The sequence below is a fragment of the Drosophila kikkawai genome, chromosome 2L (genome assembly GCF_030179895.1).
Source record: "Drosophila kikkawai strain 14028-0561.14 chromosome 2L, DkikHiC1v2, whole genome shotgun sequence".
NCBI classification, from domain to species: domain Eukaryota; kingdom Metazoa; phylum Arthropoda; class Insecta; order Diptera; family Drosophilidae; genus Drosophila; species Drosophila kikkawai.
Window position 1 is genome coordinate 19,712,087 of NC_091728.1, and position 16,012 is coordinate 19,728,098.

Here is a 16,012-nt window from a genome sequence, read left to right on the forward strand (position 1 = left end):
CGGTAAATTTGGTAAAACCACGGATATACCTTCAAGTCTTGGTAAAATACCCTGTATAATCATATGTTTGCACTTATGTACTCATCCTTGTTGGTTTTGTTTCGTTGTTTGTTGTTTGTCTTTCCTTCTGTCTGCCTTCCTGCTGCTCTCATGCTCTCTTTCCCGCTCTTCAAGCCGGCTTTTCTCAGTTACTGCCTCGCCCTGTGACCGCCCCCCAAAAGCAAACCAACATCGACCAACAACAAATGTTGCTTTTGCGTTTGCTTTCCTTTGCAGAACAAAATCAATAACGCGAGAAACTCACCACGACGGGTCTAGCTATGCTCTTTGCGTGTTGGCTGTGTTCTCAGTCTCTGATGGCATTTCGTAGTGAGCGTTACATTCAACGCGTTTCCATATATATAGAAGGAAAAATCACAAAATTGTTTAATCGCTGTTCAAACTAAAAAAGAAAAAGAAAATAGGGCATTATTTATTCCGGGGCCTGAAAGTATGCTAACGTTATATTTACCATTTCCGTGGAAAATGTGTTGACGAACCGTGTGTGTGTGTTTGTGTGTGTTGTGACTGTGTTTAACCTAGATGCAAGAAGCGATTATGAAATAAGAAAACCATTTGGAATTTTATTTATGCTTTTACAAGCGGCTAAAAGAGAGCTTTTGAGGAGGGCTATGTATTTCGTTCTTCCTTTGTCTGTGCGTAGACATAGTAGTTTTTTTTTTGGGAACGGCCGGGGGTGGTTTCCACCCTTTCCCAGCAACTACAATAGCATCTTTTTAGCCGGCAATCTCTTGACATTTATGTATATTTACCCTTACTGATTGTTGAGTTTTTCTTCAGCATTCTTGTTTTTTGTAGCCTACTTCTTTGGGTCAGTTGATAAAATGATTAAAACTAGACTTTCCCAGTAGGCAAAAGAACGATGGTAACACGAAACTATAGCAAAATGTTTGTAAACGCATTTTAACTTATTTCTAAGCCGGGGGCTAGAAAAACAATTAAAATAAAGTTTTTAAAATCGTCAAACCAAAACTGTAAATCGTATAAAACAACTAAAATTAAAAATAGAGCAAACAGAATCTGATAAAGCATGAGTCAAAGTTTTGAAAATTTAATGCACGGCGAAGAAGAAGGTGGCAGAGATGGTGCTCCTTACTCGGAACGCCAATCGTCCGACGATATACAGGAGTCAACTGCAACAATAACAACGACAACAGAGACTACAAATGCCGGCGACGGTGGCGGTGGCGGTGGCGACGAGGATGATTTCACCGATGACAACAATTTTGAATCGAATTTGCGACGTCGCAAAGGCAAAATAATATCCTGTGCCAAGGAAACCATCGAGAACGGTGAGTGCAAAAGCAAATACTTAACCCCAAGGCATTTTTATATGATAGACATTAGATTTGTTTTCCAAAAGTTGGTCAGCAGTCTACATATTTTATAATTGTAAGAAATATTGTAGAATAATCTAAAGTAGTACAAAAAATCATGTTTAATATATTCTGATAAAACGCTTATATATTGAAATTAAATTGAGCCAGAAGGACGGAAATATAATAAAAAAAATAAAATACATATAAGGATGAAAGGATTGGAGGATACCTAGAATATTTTTGTTGTGATTAATTAAAGGAAGCTAACTTTAGTGAAGAAATTGTATTTGAAACATTTCCTTCTTTACAAATCCACTATAGATTCTTGTTAGTTCTTTTAAATTTAAAAGGTAAAACAAAAATATCTGATTATCCTATCGAGACTGTAAACTCGACCAATGGCTTACTTATAGATCTATCAATCTACTATCAAAGTCAGCTAAAATTATCGTCTCAGCTGGGGATGTTGTTAGAGATTAGGGACAAACAAGTCTGTTTTACAGCTTTGCAAACTTTTAGATACAATTTTTATTAGGCATGGTGATAATTTTAAAAGTGTTTTAAGATCTGTGGTTATTCCTATTTTCTAAAATTGTGCAAACACTTAATATGTAAATAAAAGCTGCAGTAAGCTAACAAATTCAACGCGATTTATAATATTAAAACTAGTTAATTAAATGTAAAATTTTAGTATTCATATTTTAAAGGATTTCGTTTCGCTTAGACTCACAAAAGTTCCAAAAATTAAATCGCAATTTGTTAGCTTGCTAAGATTGCACAACAAAATTAACAGCGTGTTGTGGCGTGTGTTTTCAAATAAACACCCTTACCGTCTCCTGTTTCCATCTTGCTCCCAACTCGACCCCAAATTGGCTCCTCATCAGCCGCCCACTTTGTTCGAGGGTGTTCAGGAAGTGCGCGGATTTACGTGTTGCCAAAATAGCAGACATGACTTTTAAACTTTACTGGCAATCTGGGACAACCGACTGTGTGACGTGGTGAACTTCCTCATGGGCCCCACTCGACAACTGGCCCCAATGTTCCATTAGCACCAACCCATTTTGACGAGAAATGCATTGCGTGCGTTAGACATTAGAAGAAATTTGGCGAATGGCGTTGGTAGCTCATCGATTTTTACCGAGTTCGTTGTACATAGCGTCTAGTAATGGAATTGAATCATACTTCGTCGGTCACATCAATCGTTGGCTTTGCGCCCCCATTTCTTTACGCTATGGGATCGCCTGCCTGCCTGCCTGTCTGTCTGTGTTTTCACTCGCTTTTTTGTTTGCCTTTGTTAAATATTGTTCCCCTGCCATTTCAATCGCTCTATCGGCAGCGATGGCTCCTTAAATTCTGGGTAATAGTGTTGTTCATAAAGTATTCAATTAAATCATATTGTTTTAATTGAATACTTTATGAATACAAAAAAAAAAAGTAAACTAAGTGAGTTATGAGTTGGCACGCCAGGAGGATATAATGACTTCTGCAGAAGTTGTGGGATACAAGGAGTATATTATTTCGTAATTAGTTGTGGTTGCTCTTTTGAGCAACACTTTTCAGATAAATACAGAAACATCTAGTCAGTGTCTTCATCATAGATCTCATTGAACTGGCGTCACCGATTCATAAAGATAGAGATAGATAGATCCGCGTTGACTGGGTATTGATACCAGCTTATCCTTTGCCTTTTTAAAAAGAAACATATATACTCTATAAACAATTTACCAAACAGATCCTTTCATAATATTTTGTAAAATGCTCGTGGTGGTATTCCCTTGAGCTTGGACAAGATTGAGTACAAAATCTTGCTATGCAAATGCTTGGCAAGTGTCGTGTGCACAAAGATACATCTTAGCAATAAGGCATCTAGCAGGATAACTGTGTGAATGGTCCTGCCCCAGGCATTGCTGTCAATCTTCTTCTTCTCTTCTCGTGCAGGATGTTTGGTGTGTATTACCATCCGCTGCTTACATAGTTGCAATATGCGAGTACTTTTGATGATGTGGGAATTTGCAGGCGACGAGGATGCGGTGAGGTGGCAGGTGGATTCATCTTGAGCATTTCGGATTTTGGTAAAATGGTGAAGTCTTCATCAAGGCATAAGTTCTCTGGGACAGTGCACTTTATTTCAATTTCCGCAGAATCATAATACTGTTATTCGATTTGATTGCCTGTTAATAAGGGATACAGATATGTATATACTCATTTTGACAAGTTACAAATAGAGCTTCAGTAATATTTATTTCCAAGCTTTTTATTTGACAATCTTGCCATTATTCGTGCTTGGATTTACATTGTTGTCTTGACAATACTCATGTGAAATCTTAGTCCTTAAAAAAAGTATAGAAATAGCTTAAAATACAAACAAGTCAAGGGAGCTGAATTGTTACCGTTTTCCATCCTGGCAGGATTTACCATTAAGTCGTCGACCGACGTGGTTACTCCAAAGTTCAGTTGAACTGCTATTCGTTTTCCCCCTTTTCCTCGTTGGATAAAAAGAAAAAAGATTGAGTCGAGAATAAAACGAAATGAACTCTTTGTCCGTATTTATATTGTATGGACTGGGTTTTTCCTACAAGTGTATTGGCCTCAGTCCAAAGCATACACAATTATTTATGTAGCTACAGTGGATCTTGGTACATTCGAAACACTTTACGAGTCATTTGATTTTCAGGTAATGGTTACATAAATTATTCGAGTACATTAAGACAAGTATTGGCATTAATTAAAACTATGCCATTTGATTTCAATAAAGTGCACTTCCAGCAGGACATTTGAGAGTAGTGTTTAGATTTTCGAATGGCCACTATTGAGGCTTATAAAAGCATGAACTGAGAGTAGTGTTTAGATTTTCGAAGGACCACTATTGAGGCTTATGAAAGCATGAACTGTCTTAGCTTAATGTTTTCCGGAAGCAATGAGGATTTAAATAAATCTACTCGGCAGCTAACACACGCGTCTCCAGTCAGCTTGACGTCGTTGATTAAATTTCAGTCGTCTTATTCCTTCATCGCGCTTATACAACAAATTATGTGATGCTGTGGCCCGCTTCCAATTTCATTTTATCGGCTAGGAGGTGGGTGAGAGGTCTGCCTTAAGCCGATTTCATTAATTATTCAACGCACTGTCCCCCCGGGGGTCCTCTACTGGTGCTGATTTAACTGACGAAAGCATTGGCTAGCACTTTCTTGTCGGATTTGACTTGGTTTGAAGAGGGAATAGGAGTCGGCCTTGGCAGTGTCGACTTCCGTCTGCGTCGACTATCTAATGAATAGTAGCTTGGTTTATGTTGATGGTCTATACTTCATGTCCTGTATTGCTTGAAAATGGTTAAGATTGTATTAAATTAAGTTAAGAAGGTTTAGGGAGAACATTTTTACAGGGAAGTCTTTAAGGACCTTTTTCTTTACCCTCATTGTTAAAGTGATTGAAAGCAGATAAAGTTATCGTAAAGCAATTAACTACTTACCCTTTTTGAAGTACTATAATCAAGCGTTCTTCGATCATTGGTTCTCTGAAAATATTTCCAAAAAAGTTTAGCTATTGTATATTATTTTTAAAGAATTAGCAGTATTAATCCTTCTTCCTGTTCCCCTGAAAAAACTACCGCTCCTTGATTAACCATGTCACGTTCTTTTAACTGATTCAGTTACTTCTGTATTTGTTTGTTACATTTTATTGGCCTAGCTGCGATTGGCAAATTCCATTCTAGGTTCACAATAAAGTACATTAGAGTCTGGCCAAATTTGTCATTCACCCCACCATGGTTGAATTCCCCAGGATGTATTCCCAGTGCTTTAAATGTCGCAGTTTTATTAGCAAATGTGTCCTAGGGCGTGTGGATACCATTGTGGTTAATCCTCCAATGAATGTATGTTTAGCATACCAAAAGTGGCAGTTGTAGTTTGTGCATTGATGTTTTATGAGTTTAATTTGTTTGTTGTCGGATTTTCAGTTATATATTCATTTACCTCAGGCGAATTTAAATATATCTAATTTGCAATGCAACAGCATTTGTTTCCTATTTACTACATATGTTTCAGGGCCGGCTCTAAGCTCGGAATAATTATCAGATTACGCATTACGTGATTTATTCAGCTGCGCAAATACTCCCGCATAGGTTGGTCGTGATTTAGTGTCGCGTTTGTCTCGTTTATAATTAGTTTCATATCCACCAAACGAATTATAAATTTGTCCTTAAAATACAATTTTAATTGTCAAATGGAAGTAATAAATGCGCATTTGTTGGTTTTATATTTAGAGACTAATTTCCTAGGCTTTGCATTTATCCTGAATTTTTAAGGGGCTTAAGGTCTTATTACTAACTAGGAGGAAATCTCACATAAATTCTTGGAATTGAGCTTGCTATAAATAATGTTTTGAGGATGGCTTAGGGTTCTGCTCCAAAAATAACAAATACCATCTTCTCTGTTGATGTCTTATTAATTATGCCGACATTTTCTTACAAAGGCAAATGGAAATAAATAAGTCATTAGTAAGGAAGGTCAATTTTAATGAAAGGATATCGGGTATAAAAGGGATATAAAACATTTCAAATGAAACTAGGAAGCAAGGTGAAAGTCTTCTTTTTAACAGTTAAATAAAAAATGAAATAAACATTCACTAAAGCCGAGTTCAAGGATATGCTAAAACCGACATCTCACCGACACATACTTAGAAGTAACTGCAACTGCTGAAATATTCATTAGAAATACAAAAGAAATCGATTTTTTGGAAACCCGCCTGTCTGCAACCCATTAACGAAGATAATAAAGAAGGTTGTGTGCCCGTAATGAGCTTGGTGAACTTGAAAAGAAACCACCATTATTATTTTCTTATCAAATGCAAACATTGACAAACAGCCAAAGAAACATTTCCAGTCTTCTGCAGGGGCATGTGTTATTAGCGAAATGTAAGGTAAACACACTGTTGAAAGTCAGAAGGTCACGGCCCTAATGGGGGTAAGAGGTTTTCCTCTGCTATCTGCCGTCGTGCAGCTTTAAAAATTTACGTTTTCTTTCCTGCAGTTTCTTCTCCTTCTAACTGGGATGCCAAGATAGAGGCATAATTAATAACGACCAAACTGGGTTTCTCTCTCTCGAGTTTATACATTTAATATTTAGTTAAACAGAAGTTTTAACTTAGCAAAAGCCAATAATAAGTCTGATTTATCTAAAGAGACTATTTCCGAGAAGGTCTTTCATGTCGCACCAACAATAATAATTCCGTGCAAATAGCAACCTATGTATCTTTGAGAGCAATTTAAAAGCACTCGGTGAGTTTTAATTTGCATCTATTCTCTGTTGTGCATTTTCCAGCTTCCCGCCAATTACGCCGCAAAGTGCCCTATGCCGGTCATTTGATGACGCCGCGACGCCTCTGGCTTAATAAAATTCCCACACAATGTGACGTGGTTATTGAATTTCCCGAGGATGCACCCAACGAGGCACTACGCTGGCTGCTGGCACGCATACGCTCCCAACCACCGGCTGGTCTGGGTCTTTTGGTCCAGGTCAAGGCACACGAGAGCACGCGGAGGAATGCTTTCTATGTCAGTGCTCCCGTGAATGTGTAAGTTGATTCTTCCTGCAGGGGCTTTCCTTAATTAAAAAGTTTTTCTTTTTTTTATATGTGTGTTAATTTTAAATCGAGCTTTATGTACATACATACACTGGCAGTTCCGCGGGCTTTGTGGCTTTTACTGTTCAGTGGCCTAATTAGAATATCTTATATTTTTATAAGCTTATTTTCTTGTAATGGAACTTGGAACTTTGGGTAATTGTAGGGTTTTTGATAGTTTGTCTACACCTTTTGAATTTTCATTATTATTATTATTTATTATTACTTTTATTAATAGACTTCAAAGTGTTATCTTTGGTTTTCTTTTCTTTTGTTTGGGATAATGAGAACTTATTGTATTTTATTATTCATAAAGATCATTTAATCATAGTATATATTTATATTTCAAATTTCCTTACTCTCTACAGACTATTTAGAGCCGCCGAAGAAGCCCGCCTGCCCAAGCGTCTGCGTCCCGATCTAGGCGGCGCCCTCAGAGAGTTCACCACCCGTGAGAGTCATTGCTTCCAGCAGCTGCGTGGCGATGTGGGAAGTACCGTGCTGTTCACCTCTCAGGAGCGCCAGTGGCTAGTGCTGCAGGTCTTGCAAGGTCTGCGTGCTGGCTGCAGTGACATCGATGCCCTGCATGGGCGGGCGGCCGTCGCCGAAGGACAGAGTATAATGGCTGCTTGGCAGGATTCGGGCCTGATAATGCAGGTTTTCCCTCTCCACGAGCCCAGTTCGTTGACACAACTTCAGACGCATTGGGTTAAGCAGATATTCGCCCCGCAACCATTGGGTAAGTCATCTTTTAAGTATGAGCTAGGAAGGATGGAGATCAGAGCCAAAAAAAAACGCTTTCTTTGTACACTTCCTCATATTCCCAAATATTGTTATTTTCCAGATGACATTGCTGCCTATTTTGGCGTTAAGGTGGCCTTATATTTTGCCTGGTTGGGACATTACACCTGCGCTCTGGGCGTTCCAGCTGTTTTTGGCACTATTCTTTACTGCATTTTGTGGGGCAAGGGTCAAACGGCTCAGGATATGGGCCATGTACTCTTCTCTCTGTTCAATGTGGCATGGGCTTCACTGTATCTAGAAGCCTGGAAAAGATATTCCGTGGAGTTGGCTTTTCGTTGGGGCACTTTATCAACGCCCCCGGAGCTGCTGGAACCGCCGCGGCCCCTGTATAAGGTAATGTAATTAGAGCAGACATTGCATGTACGATTAATTATTAAAATCGATTTTAGGGTCCTTTGGTGGAGAACAATGTTACGGGTCGCCTGGAACCCAAGGAGGCGCCTGCGTGGCAGCGTCGAGCCTTTCGCTACCTTGTTAGCTTTCCCATCATAGGATGCTGTCTGTGTTTGGTTTTTGCTGTGATGTTTCTCATGTTGCGATTCCAGGTGAGTTGGCAACGAATAAAATTAAGAAATATTCAGCGGTGTGTGTTTGTGTAAAATGATTTTAAACAAAATTAAATACCCTTGCAAATATTGAGGTCCAGTAAAGGAAAAAGTTATTCATTTAAGAGCTAATTTCTTGTCATTTAATCGCGCAAATAAAGTAAGCATATTTTTAGCTAATTTTTTCCAAAAGTTTTGCCATAAAATGTCGATGTATTGGTAATTTATCGATATATAATGGAAAAGTTGATATTTCAAGGTTGGGATATCTGCCGATACAATAAATCGATATCCTGATTAATAAATCGGTCCAAATTTAAATATAAAATGACACTTAATAATATCGATATTATCAGTACCGATATTTTTCGATATTTTTAGTTTTGATGCCTCAAAATATAAGATATATTCAACTAAAATAGAAAACAAATTAAATAGTTCGAAGTTCAAAGTTTAAACAAAGGAAATAAAAATAAAATTATTGAAAATCTCGCAATTTTAAGAAAAAAAAAAACGTAGGAAAATTTTAATCATAATGTTTTTTTAATTTACAGTTTTTAAGTTTATTACCAAAAAAGTTTTTTACTCGAGCTTTTCGCCATTTAATGTTAGTGTTTTCTATTTCAAAAGTCAGTAGAAAGATTTTGTTTTAATTTACACTTACTATTCACCGCGTAGTTAATAATTGGGGCTCTTTACCATAACGTGCTTTCTAGTATTTTATATTTGCAATAACATCATTAGCTGTAATGTTGTTTATGGGCCAAACAAAAGGGCCTCTACACCATCAAAGCTTTATTTTTGTTTGCAAGGGTATGTATGTGTGCTGAGCACTTTTCGATCACGCCGTTCGTGCTTCGGCTGAGGCCACTCGCACGAGTGTTACACGGTGCGTATAATTTATTTAGTTTTCACGATGAGCAGCTCGGCAATTTGTGTGTGCGGGTGTGCGCGTATGCGTGTGTGAGGGTTTTCGTGTGTCGCCTGTTTATCAATTATCGTACACTTCGTTACCTGTTCACCACAGTTGTAGTTGTTCTTCTTGTTGTTGCTCCATACGCTCCACGAAATAAACACAATAGTTTTAACTACCTTGCATACACACCACGCACACACAAAGTGGTTTCGACTTCCGGTTGTTAGCTGCCAAGCCTTAACATGGCTCCATTTTATGCATTTTACACAAAACATTAGTTCTTAGTTCTTTAAGCTATCCGTCATTCATTTATTTCGATAACTTTGGAAAAAAAACTCTGTAAAATTAATTGATGTATCACTCATCTCACGCATCGTTGAATTGTTTTTTATTTTTTCTATAATAATTTTTTTTGTTTATTTTCTGTTGGTTTTCTTGTATGGTTGTATACTTCACAGGATTGGCTGGATCATCATAAAATACCAGATCGAGGAATTGCTCAATGCATGTATAATTTGCACAAGGTTCTTATTAATTTGTATTTTACATTTAAATTATTCAGTATCTATATATGTATCTATGTTATCTCTCTATTTTTTTTGGAAAAACATATTACAAAAAGTTGGTTAATATTATTAAAATGTTACAGATTAAGTAATTTGGATCAAAAAACACAGCAACCAATTTGTAGGAATGACATATCGATAATTTCTGATTGATTTATAAATATTTACCGAGAATACCAAAATATAAATTGGTTTTTTCTCACTCTTGCACTGTTCACCAAGCACTTTATCATAAAAAGTATTTTCACAATAATTCGTCTCAGGAAATGCAAAAGAAAGTCTTATAAAAGGATGATAAAATGCCAGGAGTCTTTAATTCATATTAAATGTTTATTCAAGATTTCTTTCCATAGCTGGAAAATAGTTTTAATAGAGTTTGCTGGTAGAAAGAACACCAATACGATAATATTTTTCGACTATTCTTAAAGCTAAGCTTAAAAAATACCCAAGAAGACTTCTAATGAAATCCAGAAATAATTACACAATTGCTCCTAATTGTGTTATTAATCCTTGAATATATAACGCGGAAATAACGAAATCAAATTGAATGCATAAATATTTAATAAGCATTAGCAGAACGAGGAGGAGTAGGAAAAGGTACAACGCAGAATGAATAATAATTGCAGGTTAATTGGGGAAACACAAAGCGGAAATAACAGAGTTTAATAATAAAAAGCTCAAGGACCAGTGGACTGTGCTGATTTATTTCAATTTTGTTTTATTTTATCCTATTTTCCATAGGACTGGTGGGACTCCAAGCTGCCCGAGGATAGTGTCTTATGCTGTCTGAGTGTCATACCCAAGGTTTTGCTGGCAGGAGCCATTACCCTGATGGACGAGGCCTACTTTAAGTTGGCCGTTTGGCTCAATGACAAAGGTAGTTTTGTGCATTTTTTAGGGTTAAAAACTTATTAATTGAGTTTTATGATATTTCAAAACAGAAAACTATCGCCTGCAGTCGAAATATGAAAATCATTTGATAGCTAAAGTGGCACTTTTCCAGTTCGTCAACTCGTTTTTGTCTCTTTTTTATATAGCCTTTTACTTGCGCGACGAGGACAAGCTCAAAGAGGTGTGTATTTGCTACTTCATCTTTTTACAGGTGCAAAATATTCATAAAATATCAATTTGTTCTAGCAATTGGCTGGCCTGCTCATTTCCCGCCAAATCATAGGAAATCTACGCGAGTCGGCCATTCCCTATTTCGTGGAACAGTGGAAGCTGGCCAAACTGAGCTTCAATATGTGGGGTGCCCTGAGTCCTACCCAGAATGTTACTCGCAGCCTGGCGGAAGAGCTGGCCACGGCTGAGGCTGAGCTCAAGGCAGAGGCCAGTGAAACGCCCACAAAGACGCATCAGCCGGAGTCTACCAGTAACCGTAATATTGGCCAGGCTGAAATCGAAAGCTCGTTGTACAAGGTGAGTGGCTCAAAACCTTTGAAATTTTACGTTTTTTTCAGTCTTTGATTTTCTTACAACTAGTATGATGGCACCTTTTCGGACCATTTGGAGATGCTGGTGCAGATGGGCTATGTGGTGCTCTTTTCGGCCGCCTTTCCTTTGGCTGGAGTTTGTGCTTTGGTCAACAACCTGATGGAGATTCGATCGGATGCCTTTAAGCTGGCCCACGTACACCAGCGGCCATTTGGGCAACGAGTGGCCAACATTGGAACCTGGCAGAACGCTCTTAGCATCCTGTCGCTTGCCGCTGTCATTGTGAACTGCGCCCTAATTGGGCTCTCTGGTCAGGTGTCCAGGCTGTGGCCGGGTTTGACGACAGCGCAGACAATCATTCTAATTGTCACCCTGGAGGTGAGTTCTGTACTTTGGTCGATATCAGACTTCTTCTCTCAATATTCTGGCCTTGTTCTCATTTATGGAATTAATTGTTTTATATATTTTTCATCGAATTCACAGCATATTATGTTGGGTCTGCGTCAGGCTCTCACCTGGCTCCTGCCAGAGTTGCCTTCCTGGCTGGCAGCGGAAATCGCCCGCGCCGAGCACTGCCGCCGGGAAATGCAGTGCAAGGGCACCTCACCGCGACCCACGCCACCCACCCCGCAGTCTACCACATCGACGCAGGAACAGGAGTGTGGAGTGCCAGCGGAGAGTGGCGCAAATAGTACCCGGGATCAGTCCATGGAAAGTCAGGTGGCTGAGGATATGCTGCTCTACGGACAAGAGTTCGGTGGCTATGGAAGGAACATCGAGGCAGATGTCAATATTTATGAGAATCGCGATTCATCACCTGATTCGCCGCCCTCGCAGGTGAGTGTTAAAATTAAAGAATCGGAATATATTTAAAGGTAAACTGATTGGTTAATCCTTTCAGACTAGCACTATACTTATTAGGCCACTGCATGAGTCAACGCCACCGCAAGGCGGTGCCTCGCTCACCAGCTTACATCAGGATGGTAATGGCGGGTGAGTTTCGTTTTTATTACAATAATAATAATGAGGAAAAGAGTTTCTTGGGAAACTAAGTACTTTGCTCACGCCAATGTGCCGGGGTAGCCACCAAGGGCTAACCCCCAACTCAATTAACATGCACACCAGTTCACTTTTAACTTAAAGCTCTTAATACTTATACAAGCCTTCAGCTTCAATCATTTTGATTATTTTAATAGAAGTTTGTTCTTTCTTAAATTGTATTTTTAATTAGCTTCCTTTTTAAAATTTTTAATAAATACAAATTAAGCTAACTAAAAATAAAACTATACATATATTATACATTTTAATAAATTTTTAAAATACATTTTTACATTTTTTCTAACTTTCCTCTCACGCTTTTTATGTGACCTCTCACAGTGCTTCCGCCAGCACGCTAGCGCTGAACTCTGCCTCATATGCTGCCCGGCTGCAGTCGATGCATATTCAAGAAATCCCACCATTCCGAAAGAAATCCAGCGATTCCGCTGATCATACTGGCAGCAGCACCAGCAGCAGTCCCCAGCGCACAACGATGCGTCAACTATCGGCGCAACGGGAGCCCCAGCAGACGATCCCTGAGATACCACCGTACAAGACGCGCAAGATATCTGCGGAGAGTGCTATGCATCTGAATACGAGCGTAAGATCTGCACGAAAGACTGTATTAGGTCGATTTCCCGTGTTCCATTTTGATCAAATTGAGGAGAGTTTAATTACTGTAGAGCAGTGAAGCCTAGGCAAAGCATTGGCATGTTATATCTGCATTTATGTGACTAAGATTGTGGTGTGCCAATGAGCAGAGGCTGGTCAGGAAAGTTGGCTTACTCGTGAGTAGTCGGACCTGTGGGTAACACTGCTCTAGAAGTGAAATTCGTAAAAATTGATCATAAAGTATATTAAAGAGAATATGTTCTAGCCTAAAAATGAGAAAAGTTTAAATTGTTTAACTGCAACTCTTTATATTTAGATCGAAATGGAATTGGGTCACATAATATTTTGTAAACGGGAATTTCACCATAGTTTCCATAGTAAAAAGATGTAATTTGTAGCTGCTAAATGTCCTGTGTGTGCGTCTGTAGACTCTAGCATAAACTGTCAAAAGCCCCGATAGTTATGCCCTTTCTTACAGTCTAAAACTTTCCTCAAAAACCTTCACTTTCACTTTCAATTTCCTAAGCCTTTTCAATAGAACATAAAAATAATTTATATTGCATTTAATAAGGATTTGTATTTTAATGAGATCACGGGATGTATTCAAATTTTCAAAAGTATATGAACTTTAAAAGGTTAAGAATAGAGAAAGTAATAATAAATTATTCTACGTAGGTATATCACCAAAATTACAAATTTTCCTAATGAATTCTACGAAAATCAGCCACTACTTATCCATTCAAAATAAAAATAATATACAGTTTAGTTAGTTTCTGACTCTACACTTTAGTTTTTTTGGGCAGCAATGATGTTACTTATGAGCACATTAAATGAAATGCACACCACTCACCCACTTTTAAAGGAAATTAAATACCTAATCGAAACTCCCGCTCGACTTTTGTCATTAAAGGACAAGCTACACATAAAGCTTCACGCACCCGAATGGATGTCTCGTTTAAAAGTCAACGACAATGCCAATCTGCATAGAAGCATAGATTGCATTGCAAAGGTAGCGATGAGATATACGTACTACTCACATATACTAGCCCTCATATATATATTATATACAACCGGATGCATATAACTAAGAATAATAATGTTTTTGTTAATTGATGTGTCTTGTTGGTGTGTTTTTTCGATGGCAACTGCAGGATCAGTAGAAATGTATAAATAGTCCTTTCATATACAGTTATAACCTCGTTACAAATCGCTTTTATTGGAACTGAAGTTGGGACAGGGGACAAAAGTGCAACCAAATTTGATTTGGCATGGCAGAAGCTTCCGAACCACACAATACCATGCTGGCTTCTTAATCACTCACCCAAAAAAACTCACTAAGAATGGCATGGACTCTTAGCTTCATACACCGACACACTACCAGACTCCTCCCCCAAAAGCTTTTGATGTCCGTAGACCTCGAATATATGTATATATTTCTTTTTGTAATTATTGAAAACAAAAAACTAATTATATTTCTTAAACTTAACCCTAAGGAGCTCGGCAACACCTCAGGCCCCGCCGATATTTTAAAGCCAGCTCCATCATGGTGCAATGTGGCCATGAAATCGGGCACAACTGGAATACCACAAGCGCAGCAGCAAATAGTAGCTTCCTCTTCATCATCATCGGGCGGCGGTGGCAGTGTCTTCAGTCCCAGTGGAGCTACTGGCGGGGGCATTCCCAGTTCCCAGTCGAGACCCAGTGTCGGTGCCCTGTCCAATTCCTCATCCAGTTCATCTCAAAAGCAGCAGCAAAAGCAGCTTGCCAAGGAGGAGAAAGAGCGTGAAAAGGAAAGGGAGAAGGAAAGAGCCAAGGAAAAGGAAAAAGAAAAAGAAAAAGAAAAAGAAAAAGAAAAAGAAAAGGAAAAGGAAAAGGAGAAGGAGGCACAGGCGGCAGCCACAGCATCCACATCAGCGGGAAATACAGATGATGAAGCAAAGGGTAGGTGCAAAGATATTATTAGCTATAAATTGAATTATAACTTTTCCTGTTTCCGTTTTTTAGCCGCTGAATTGGCTGCCAAAAAATCAAGGCTTAAGCAGAAGCTGGTAAAGAGTGCTCGATCTGTGGCCATATTCTCACTCAAATTGAAGGAACGAAGACAGCGAGAGGCTGAGAAGGCAGCCACCATAGCCGTAGAGCATGCCAAGGTAAGACTTTAGAATATATATAACTTTTTTGAATATAAGTACTAACAACTAAAGATAGCAATATAAATCTATATATCTTTGATCATCCCTACTAACAACCTCTATCTAACTTTAAGGCTCTGGCCAAGCTGCCCATGCCTCAGCCAGTGGGCGGTGAATTGTCCCTGATACCCATCGAGCAACTAATACAAATTGAGGACATTAAGCCTGTACTTAAACCCACAACGACATCCGGAACGACAGGACCGACATCTTCAAGTCAAGCCGGATCTTCTATGTACCACCCCCAGCATCAATATCCGCCACAGCAGCAGCAGCAGCAGCAGTATCAGTATCCGCCTTCACATGCACATCCGAACACGGATAATTAAGCTTATAGCACACAACGATATCGCACACTTTGTAAATAGTTTTCGATACACTCCCCCCCCCACCTCACCCCATTTTGAAGTTACTGATGATCATAGGTATATGAGCAAATTTGCTGAATGTGTGTCTTGTCCAGAGTTGGAAGCAACTAATTTATAACATTTTAGAATAGAAGTAGGCGAATTAAGTTACTCAATTGACAAGTGTTGAATGTGTTTTGTAAAATAATTATGTTCCAATTTGAGCCAGTTTTGTGTGGATAAAGTTTAAAATATCGTCTTTTGAGAATCTAATAGACTTTAATATACAAAACTGCGTAATGAGAAGATGAAGATATTCATGATTATTCAGCAGTAGAAGTTTTGCAGCTGAATAAGTGGTCCTTAAGGCTAGTGCTCAGATCAATGATTATAGAAATGATTACATTAAGGATGACGTTTGAAGGGTTATTTTTTATTTCCTTATAAACCGTATTAAGTATGTATTTTTACAGAAAAAGCTAAAGACTAACGAAATGTTTTATTTTTAATAAAATTATTTTTTCACAAAACACAACTGATTAAGCAGCAAGAAGTTAACT

The 16,012-nt window shown here is 38.5% G+C and overlaps 1 protein-coding gene across 4 annotated transcripts; it reads left to right on the plus strand.

The window, feature by feature from the left end:
• Positions 1–375: 375 nt before the first annotated feature.
• Positions 376–15,704, plus strand: wwk (white walker). Of its 4 annotated transcripts, XM_070289137.1 has the most exons (17): positions 376–490; positions 980–1,352; positions 6,698–6,950; positions 7,367–7,737; positions 7,843–8,135; positions 8,192–8,347; positions 9,722–9,787; positions 10,571–10,706; positions 10,771–10,901; positions 10,967–11,248; positions 11,312–11,641; positions 11,747–12,100; positions 12,165–12,256; positions 12,641–12,902; positions 14,407–14,854; positions 14,918–15,063; positions 15,180–15,704. In XM_070289137.1, the coding sequence occupies exons 2-17, from the start codon at positions 1,091–1,093 to the stop codon at positions 15,432–15,434; spliced, it is 3,837 nt and encodes a 1,278-aa protein (XP_070145238.1). In that variant the 5' UTR covers positions 376–490; positions 980–1,090; the 3' UTR covers positions 15,435–15,704. The 4 variants fall into 4 exon arrangements, with proteins under 4 accessions (XP_070145238.1, XP_017037298.1, XP_017037297.1 ...); XM_017181809.3 differs by lacking the exons at positions 376–490; positions 9,722–9,787 and adding an exon at positions 13,824–13,922 and having other exon boundaries at positions 965–1,352; XM_070289138.1 differs by lacking the exons at positions 376–490; positions 980–1,352 and adding an exon at positions 6,026–6,157.
• Positions 15,705–16,012: the final 308 nt, after the last annotated feature.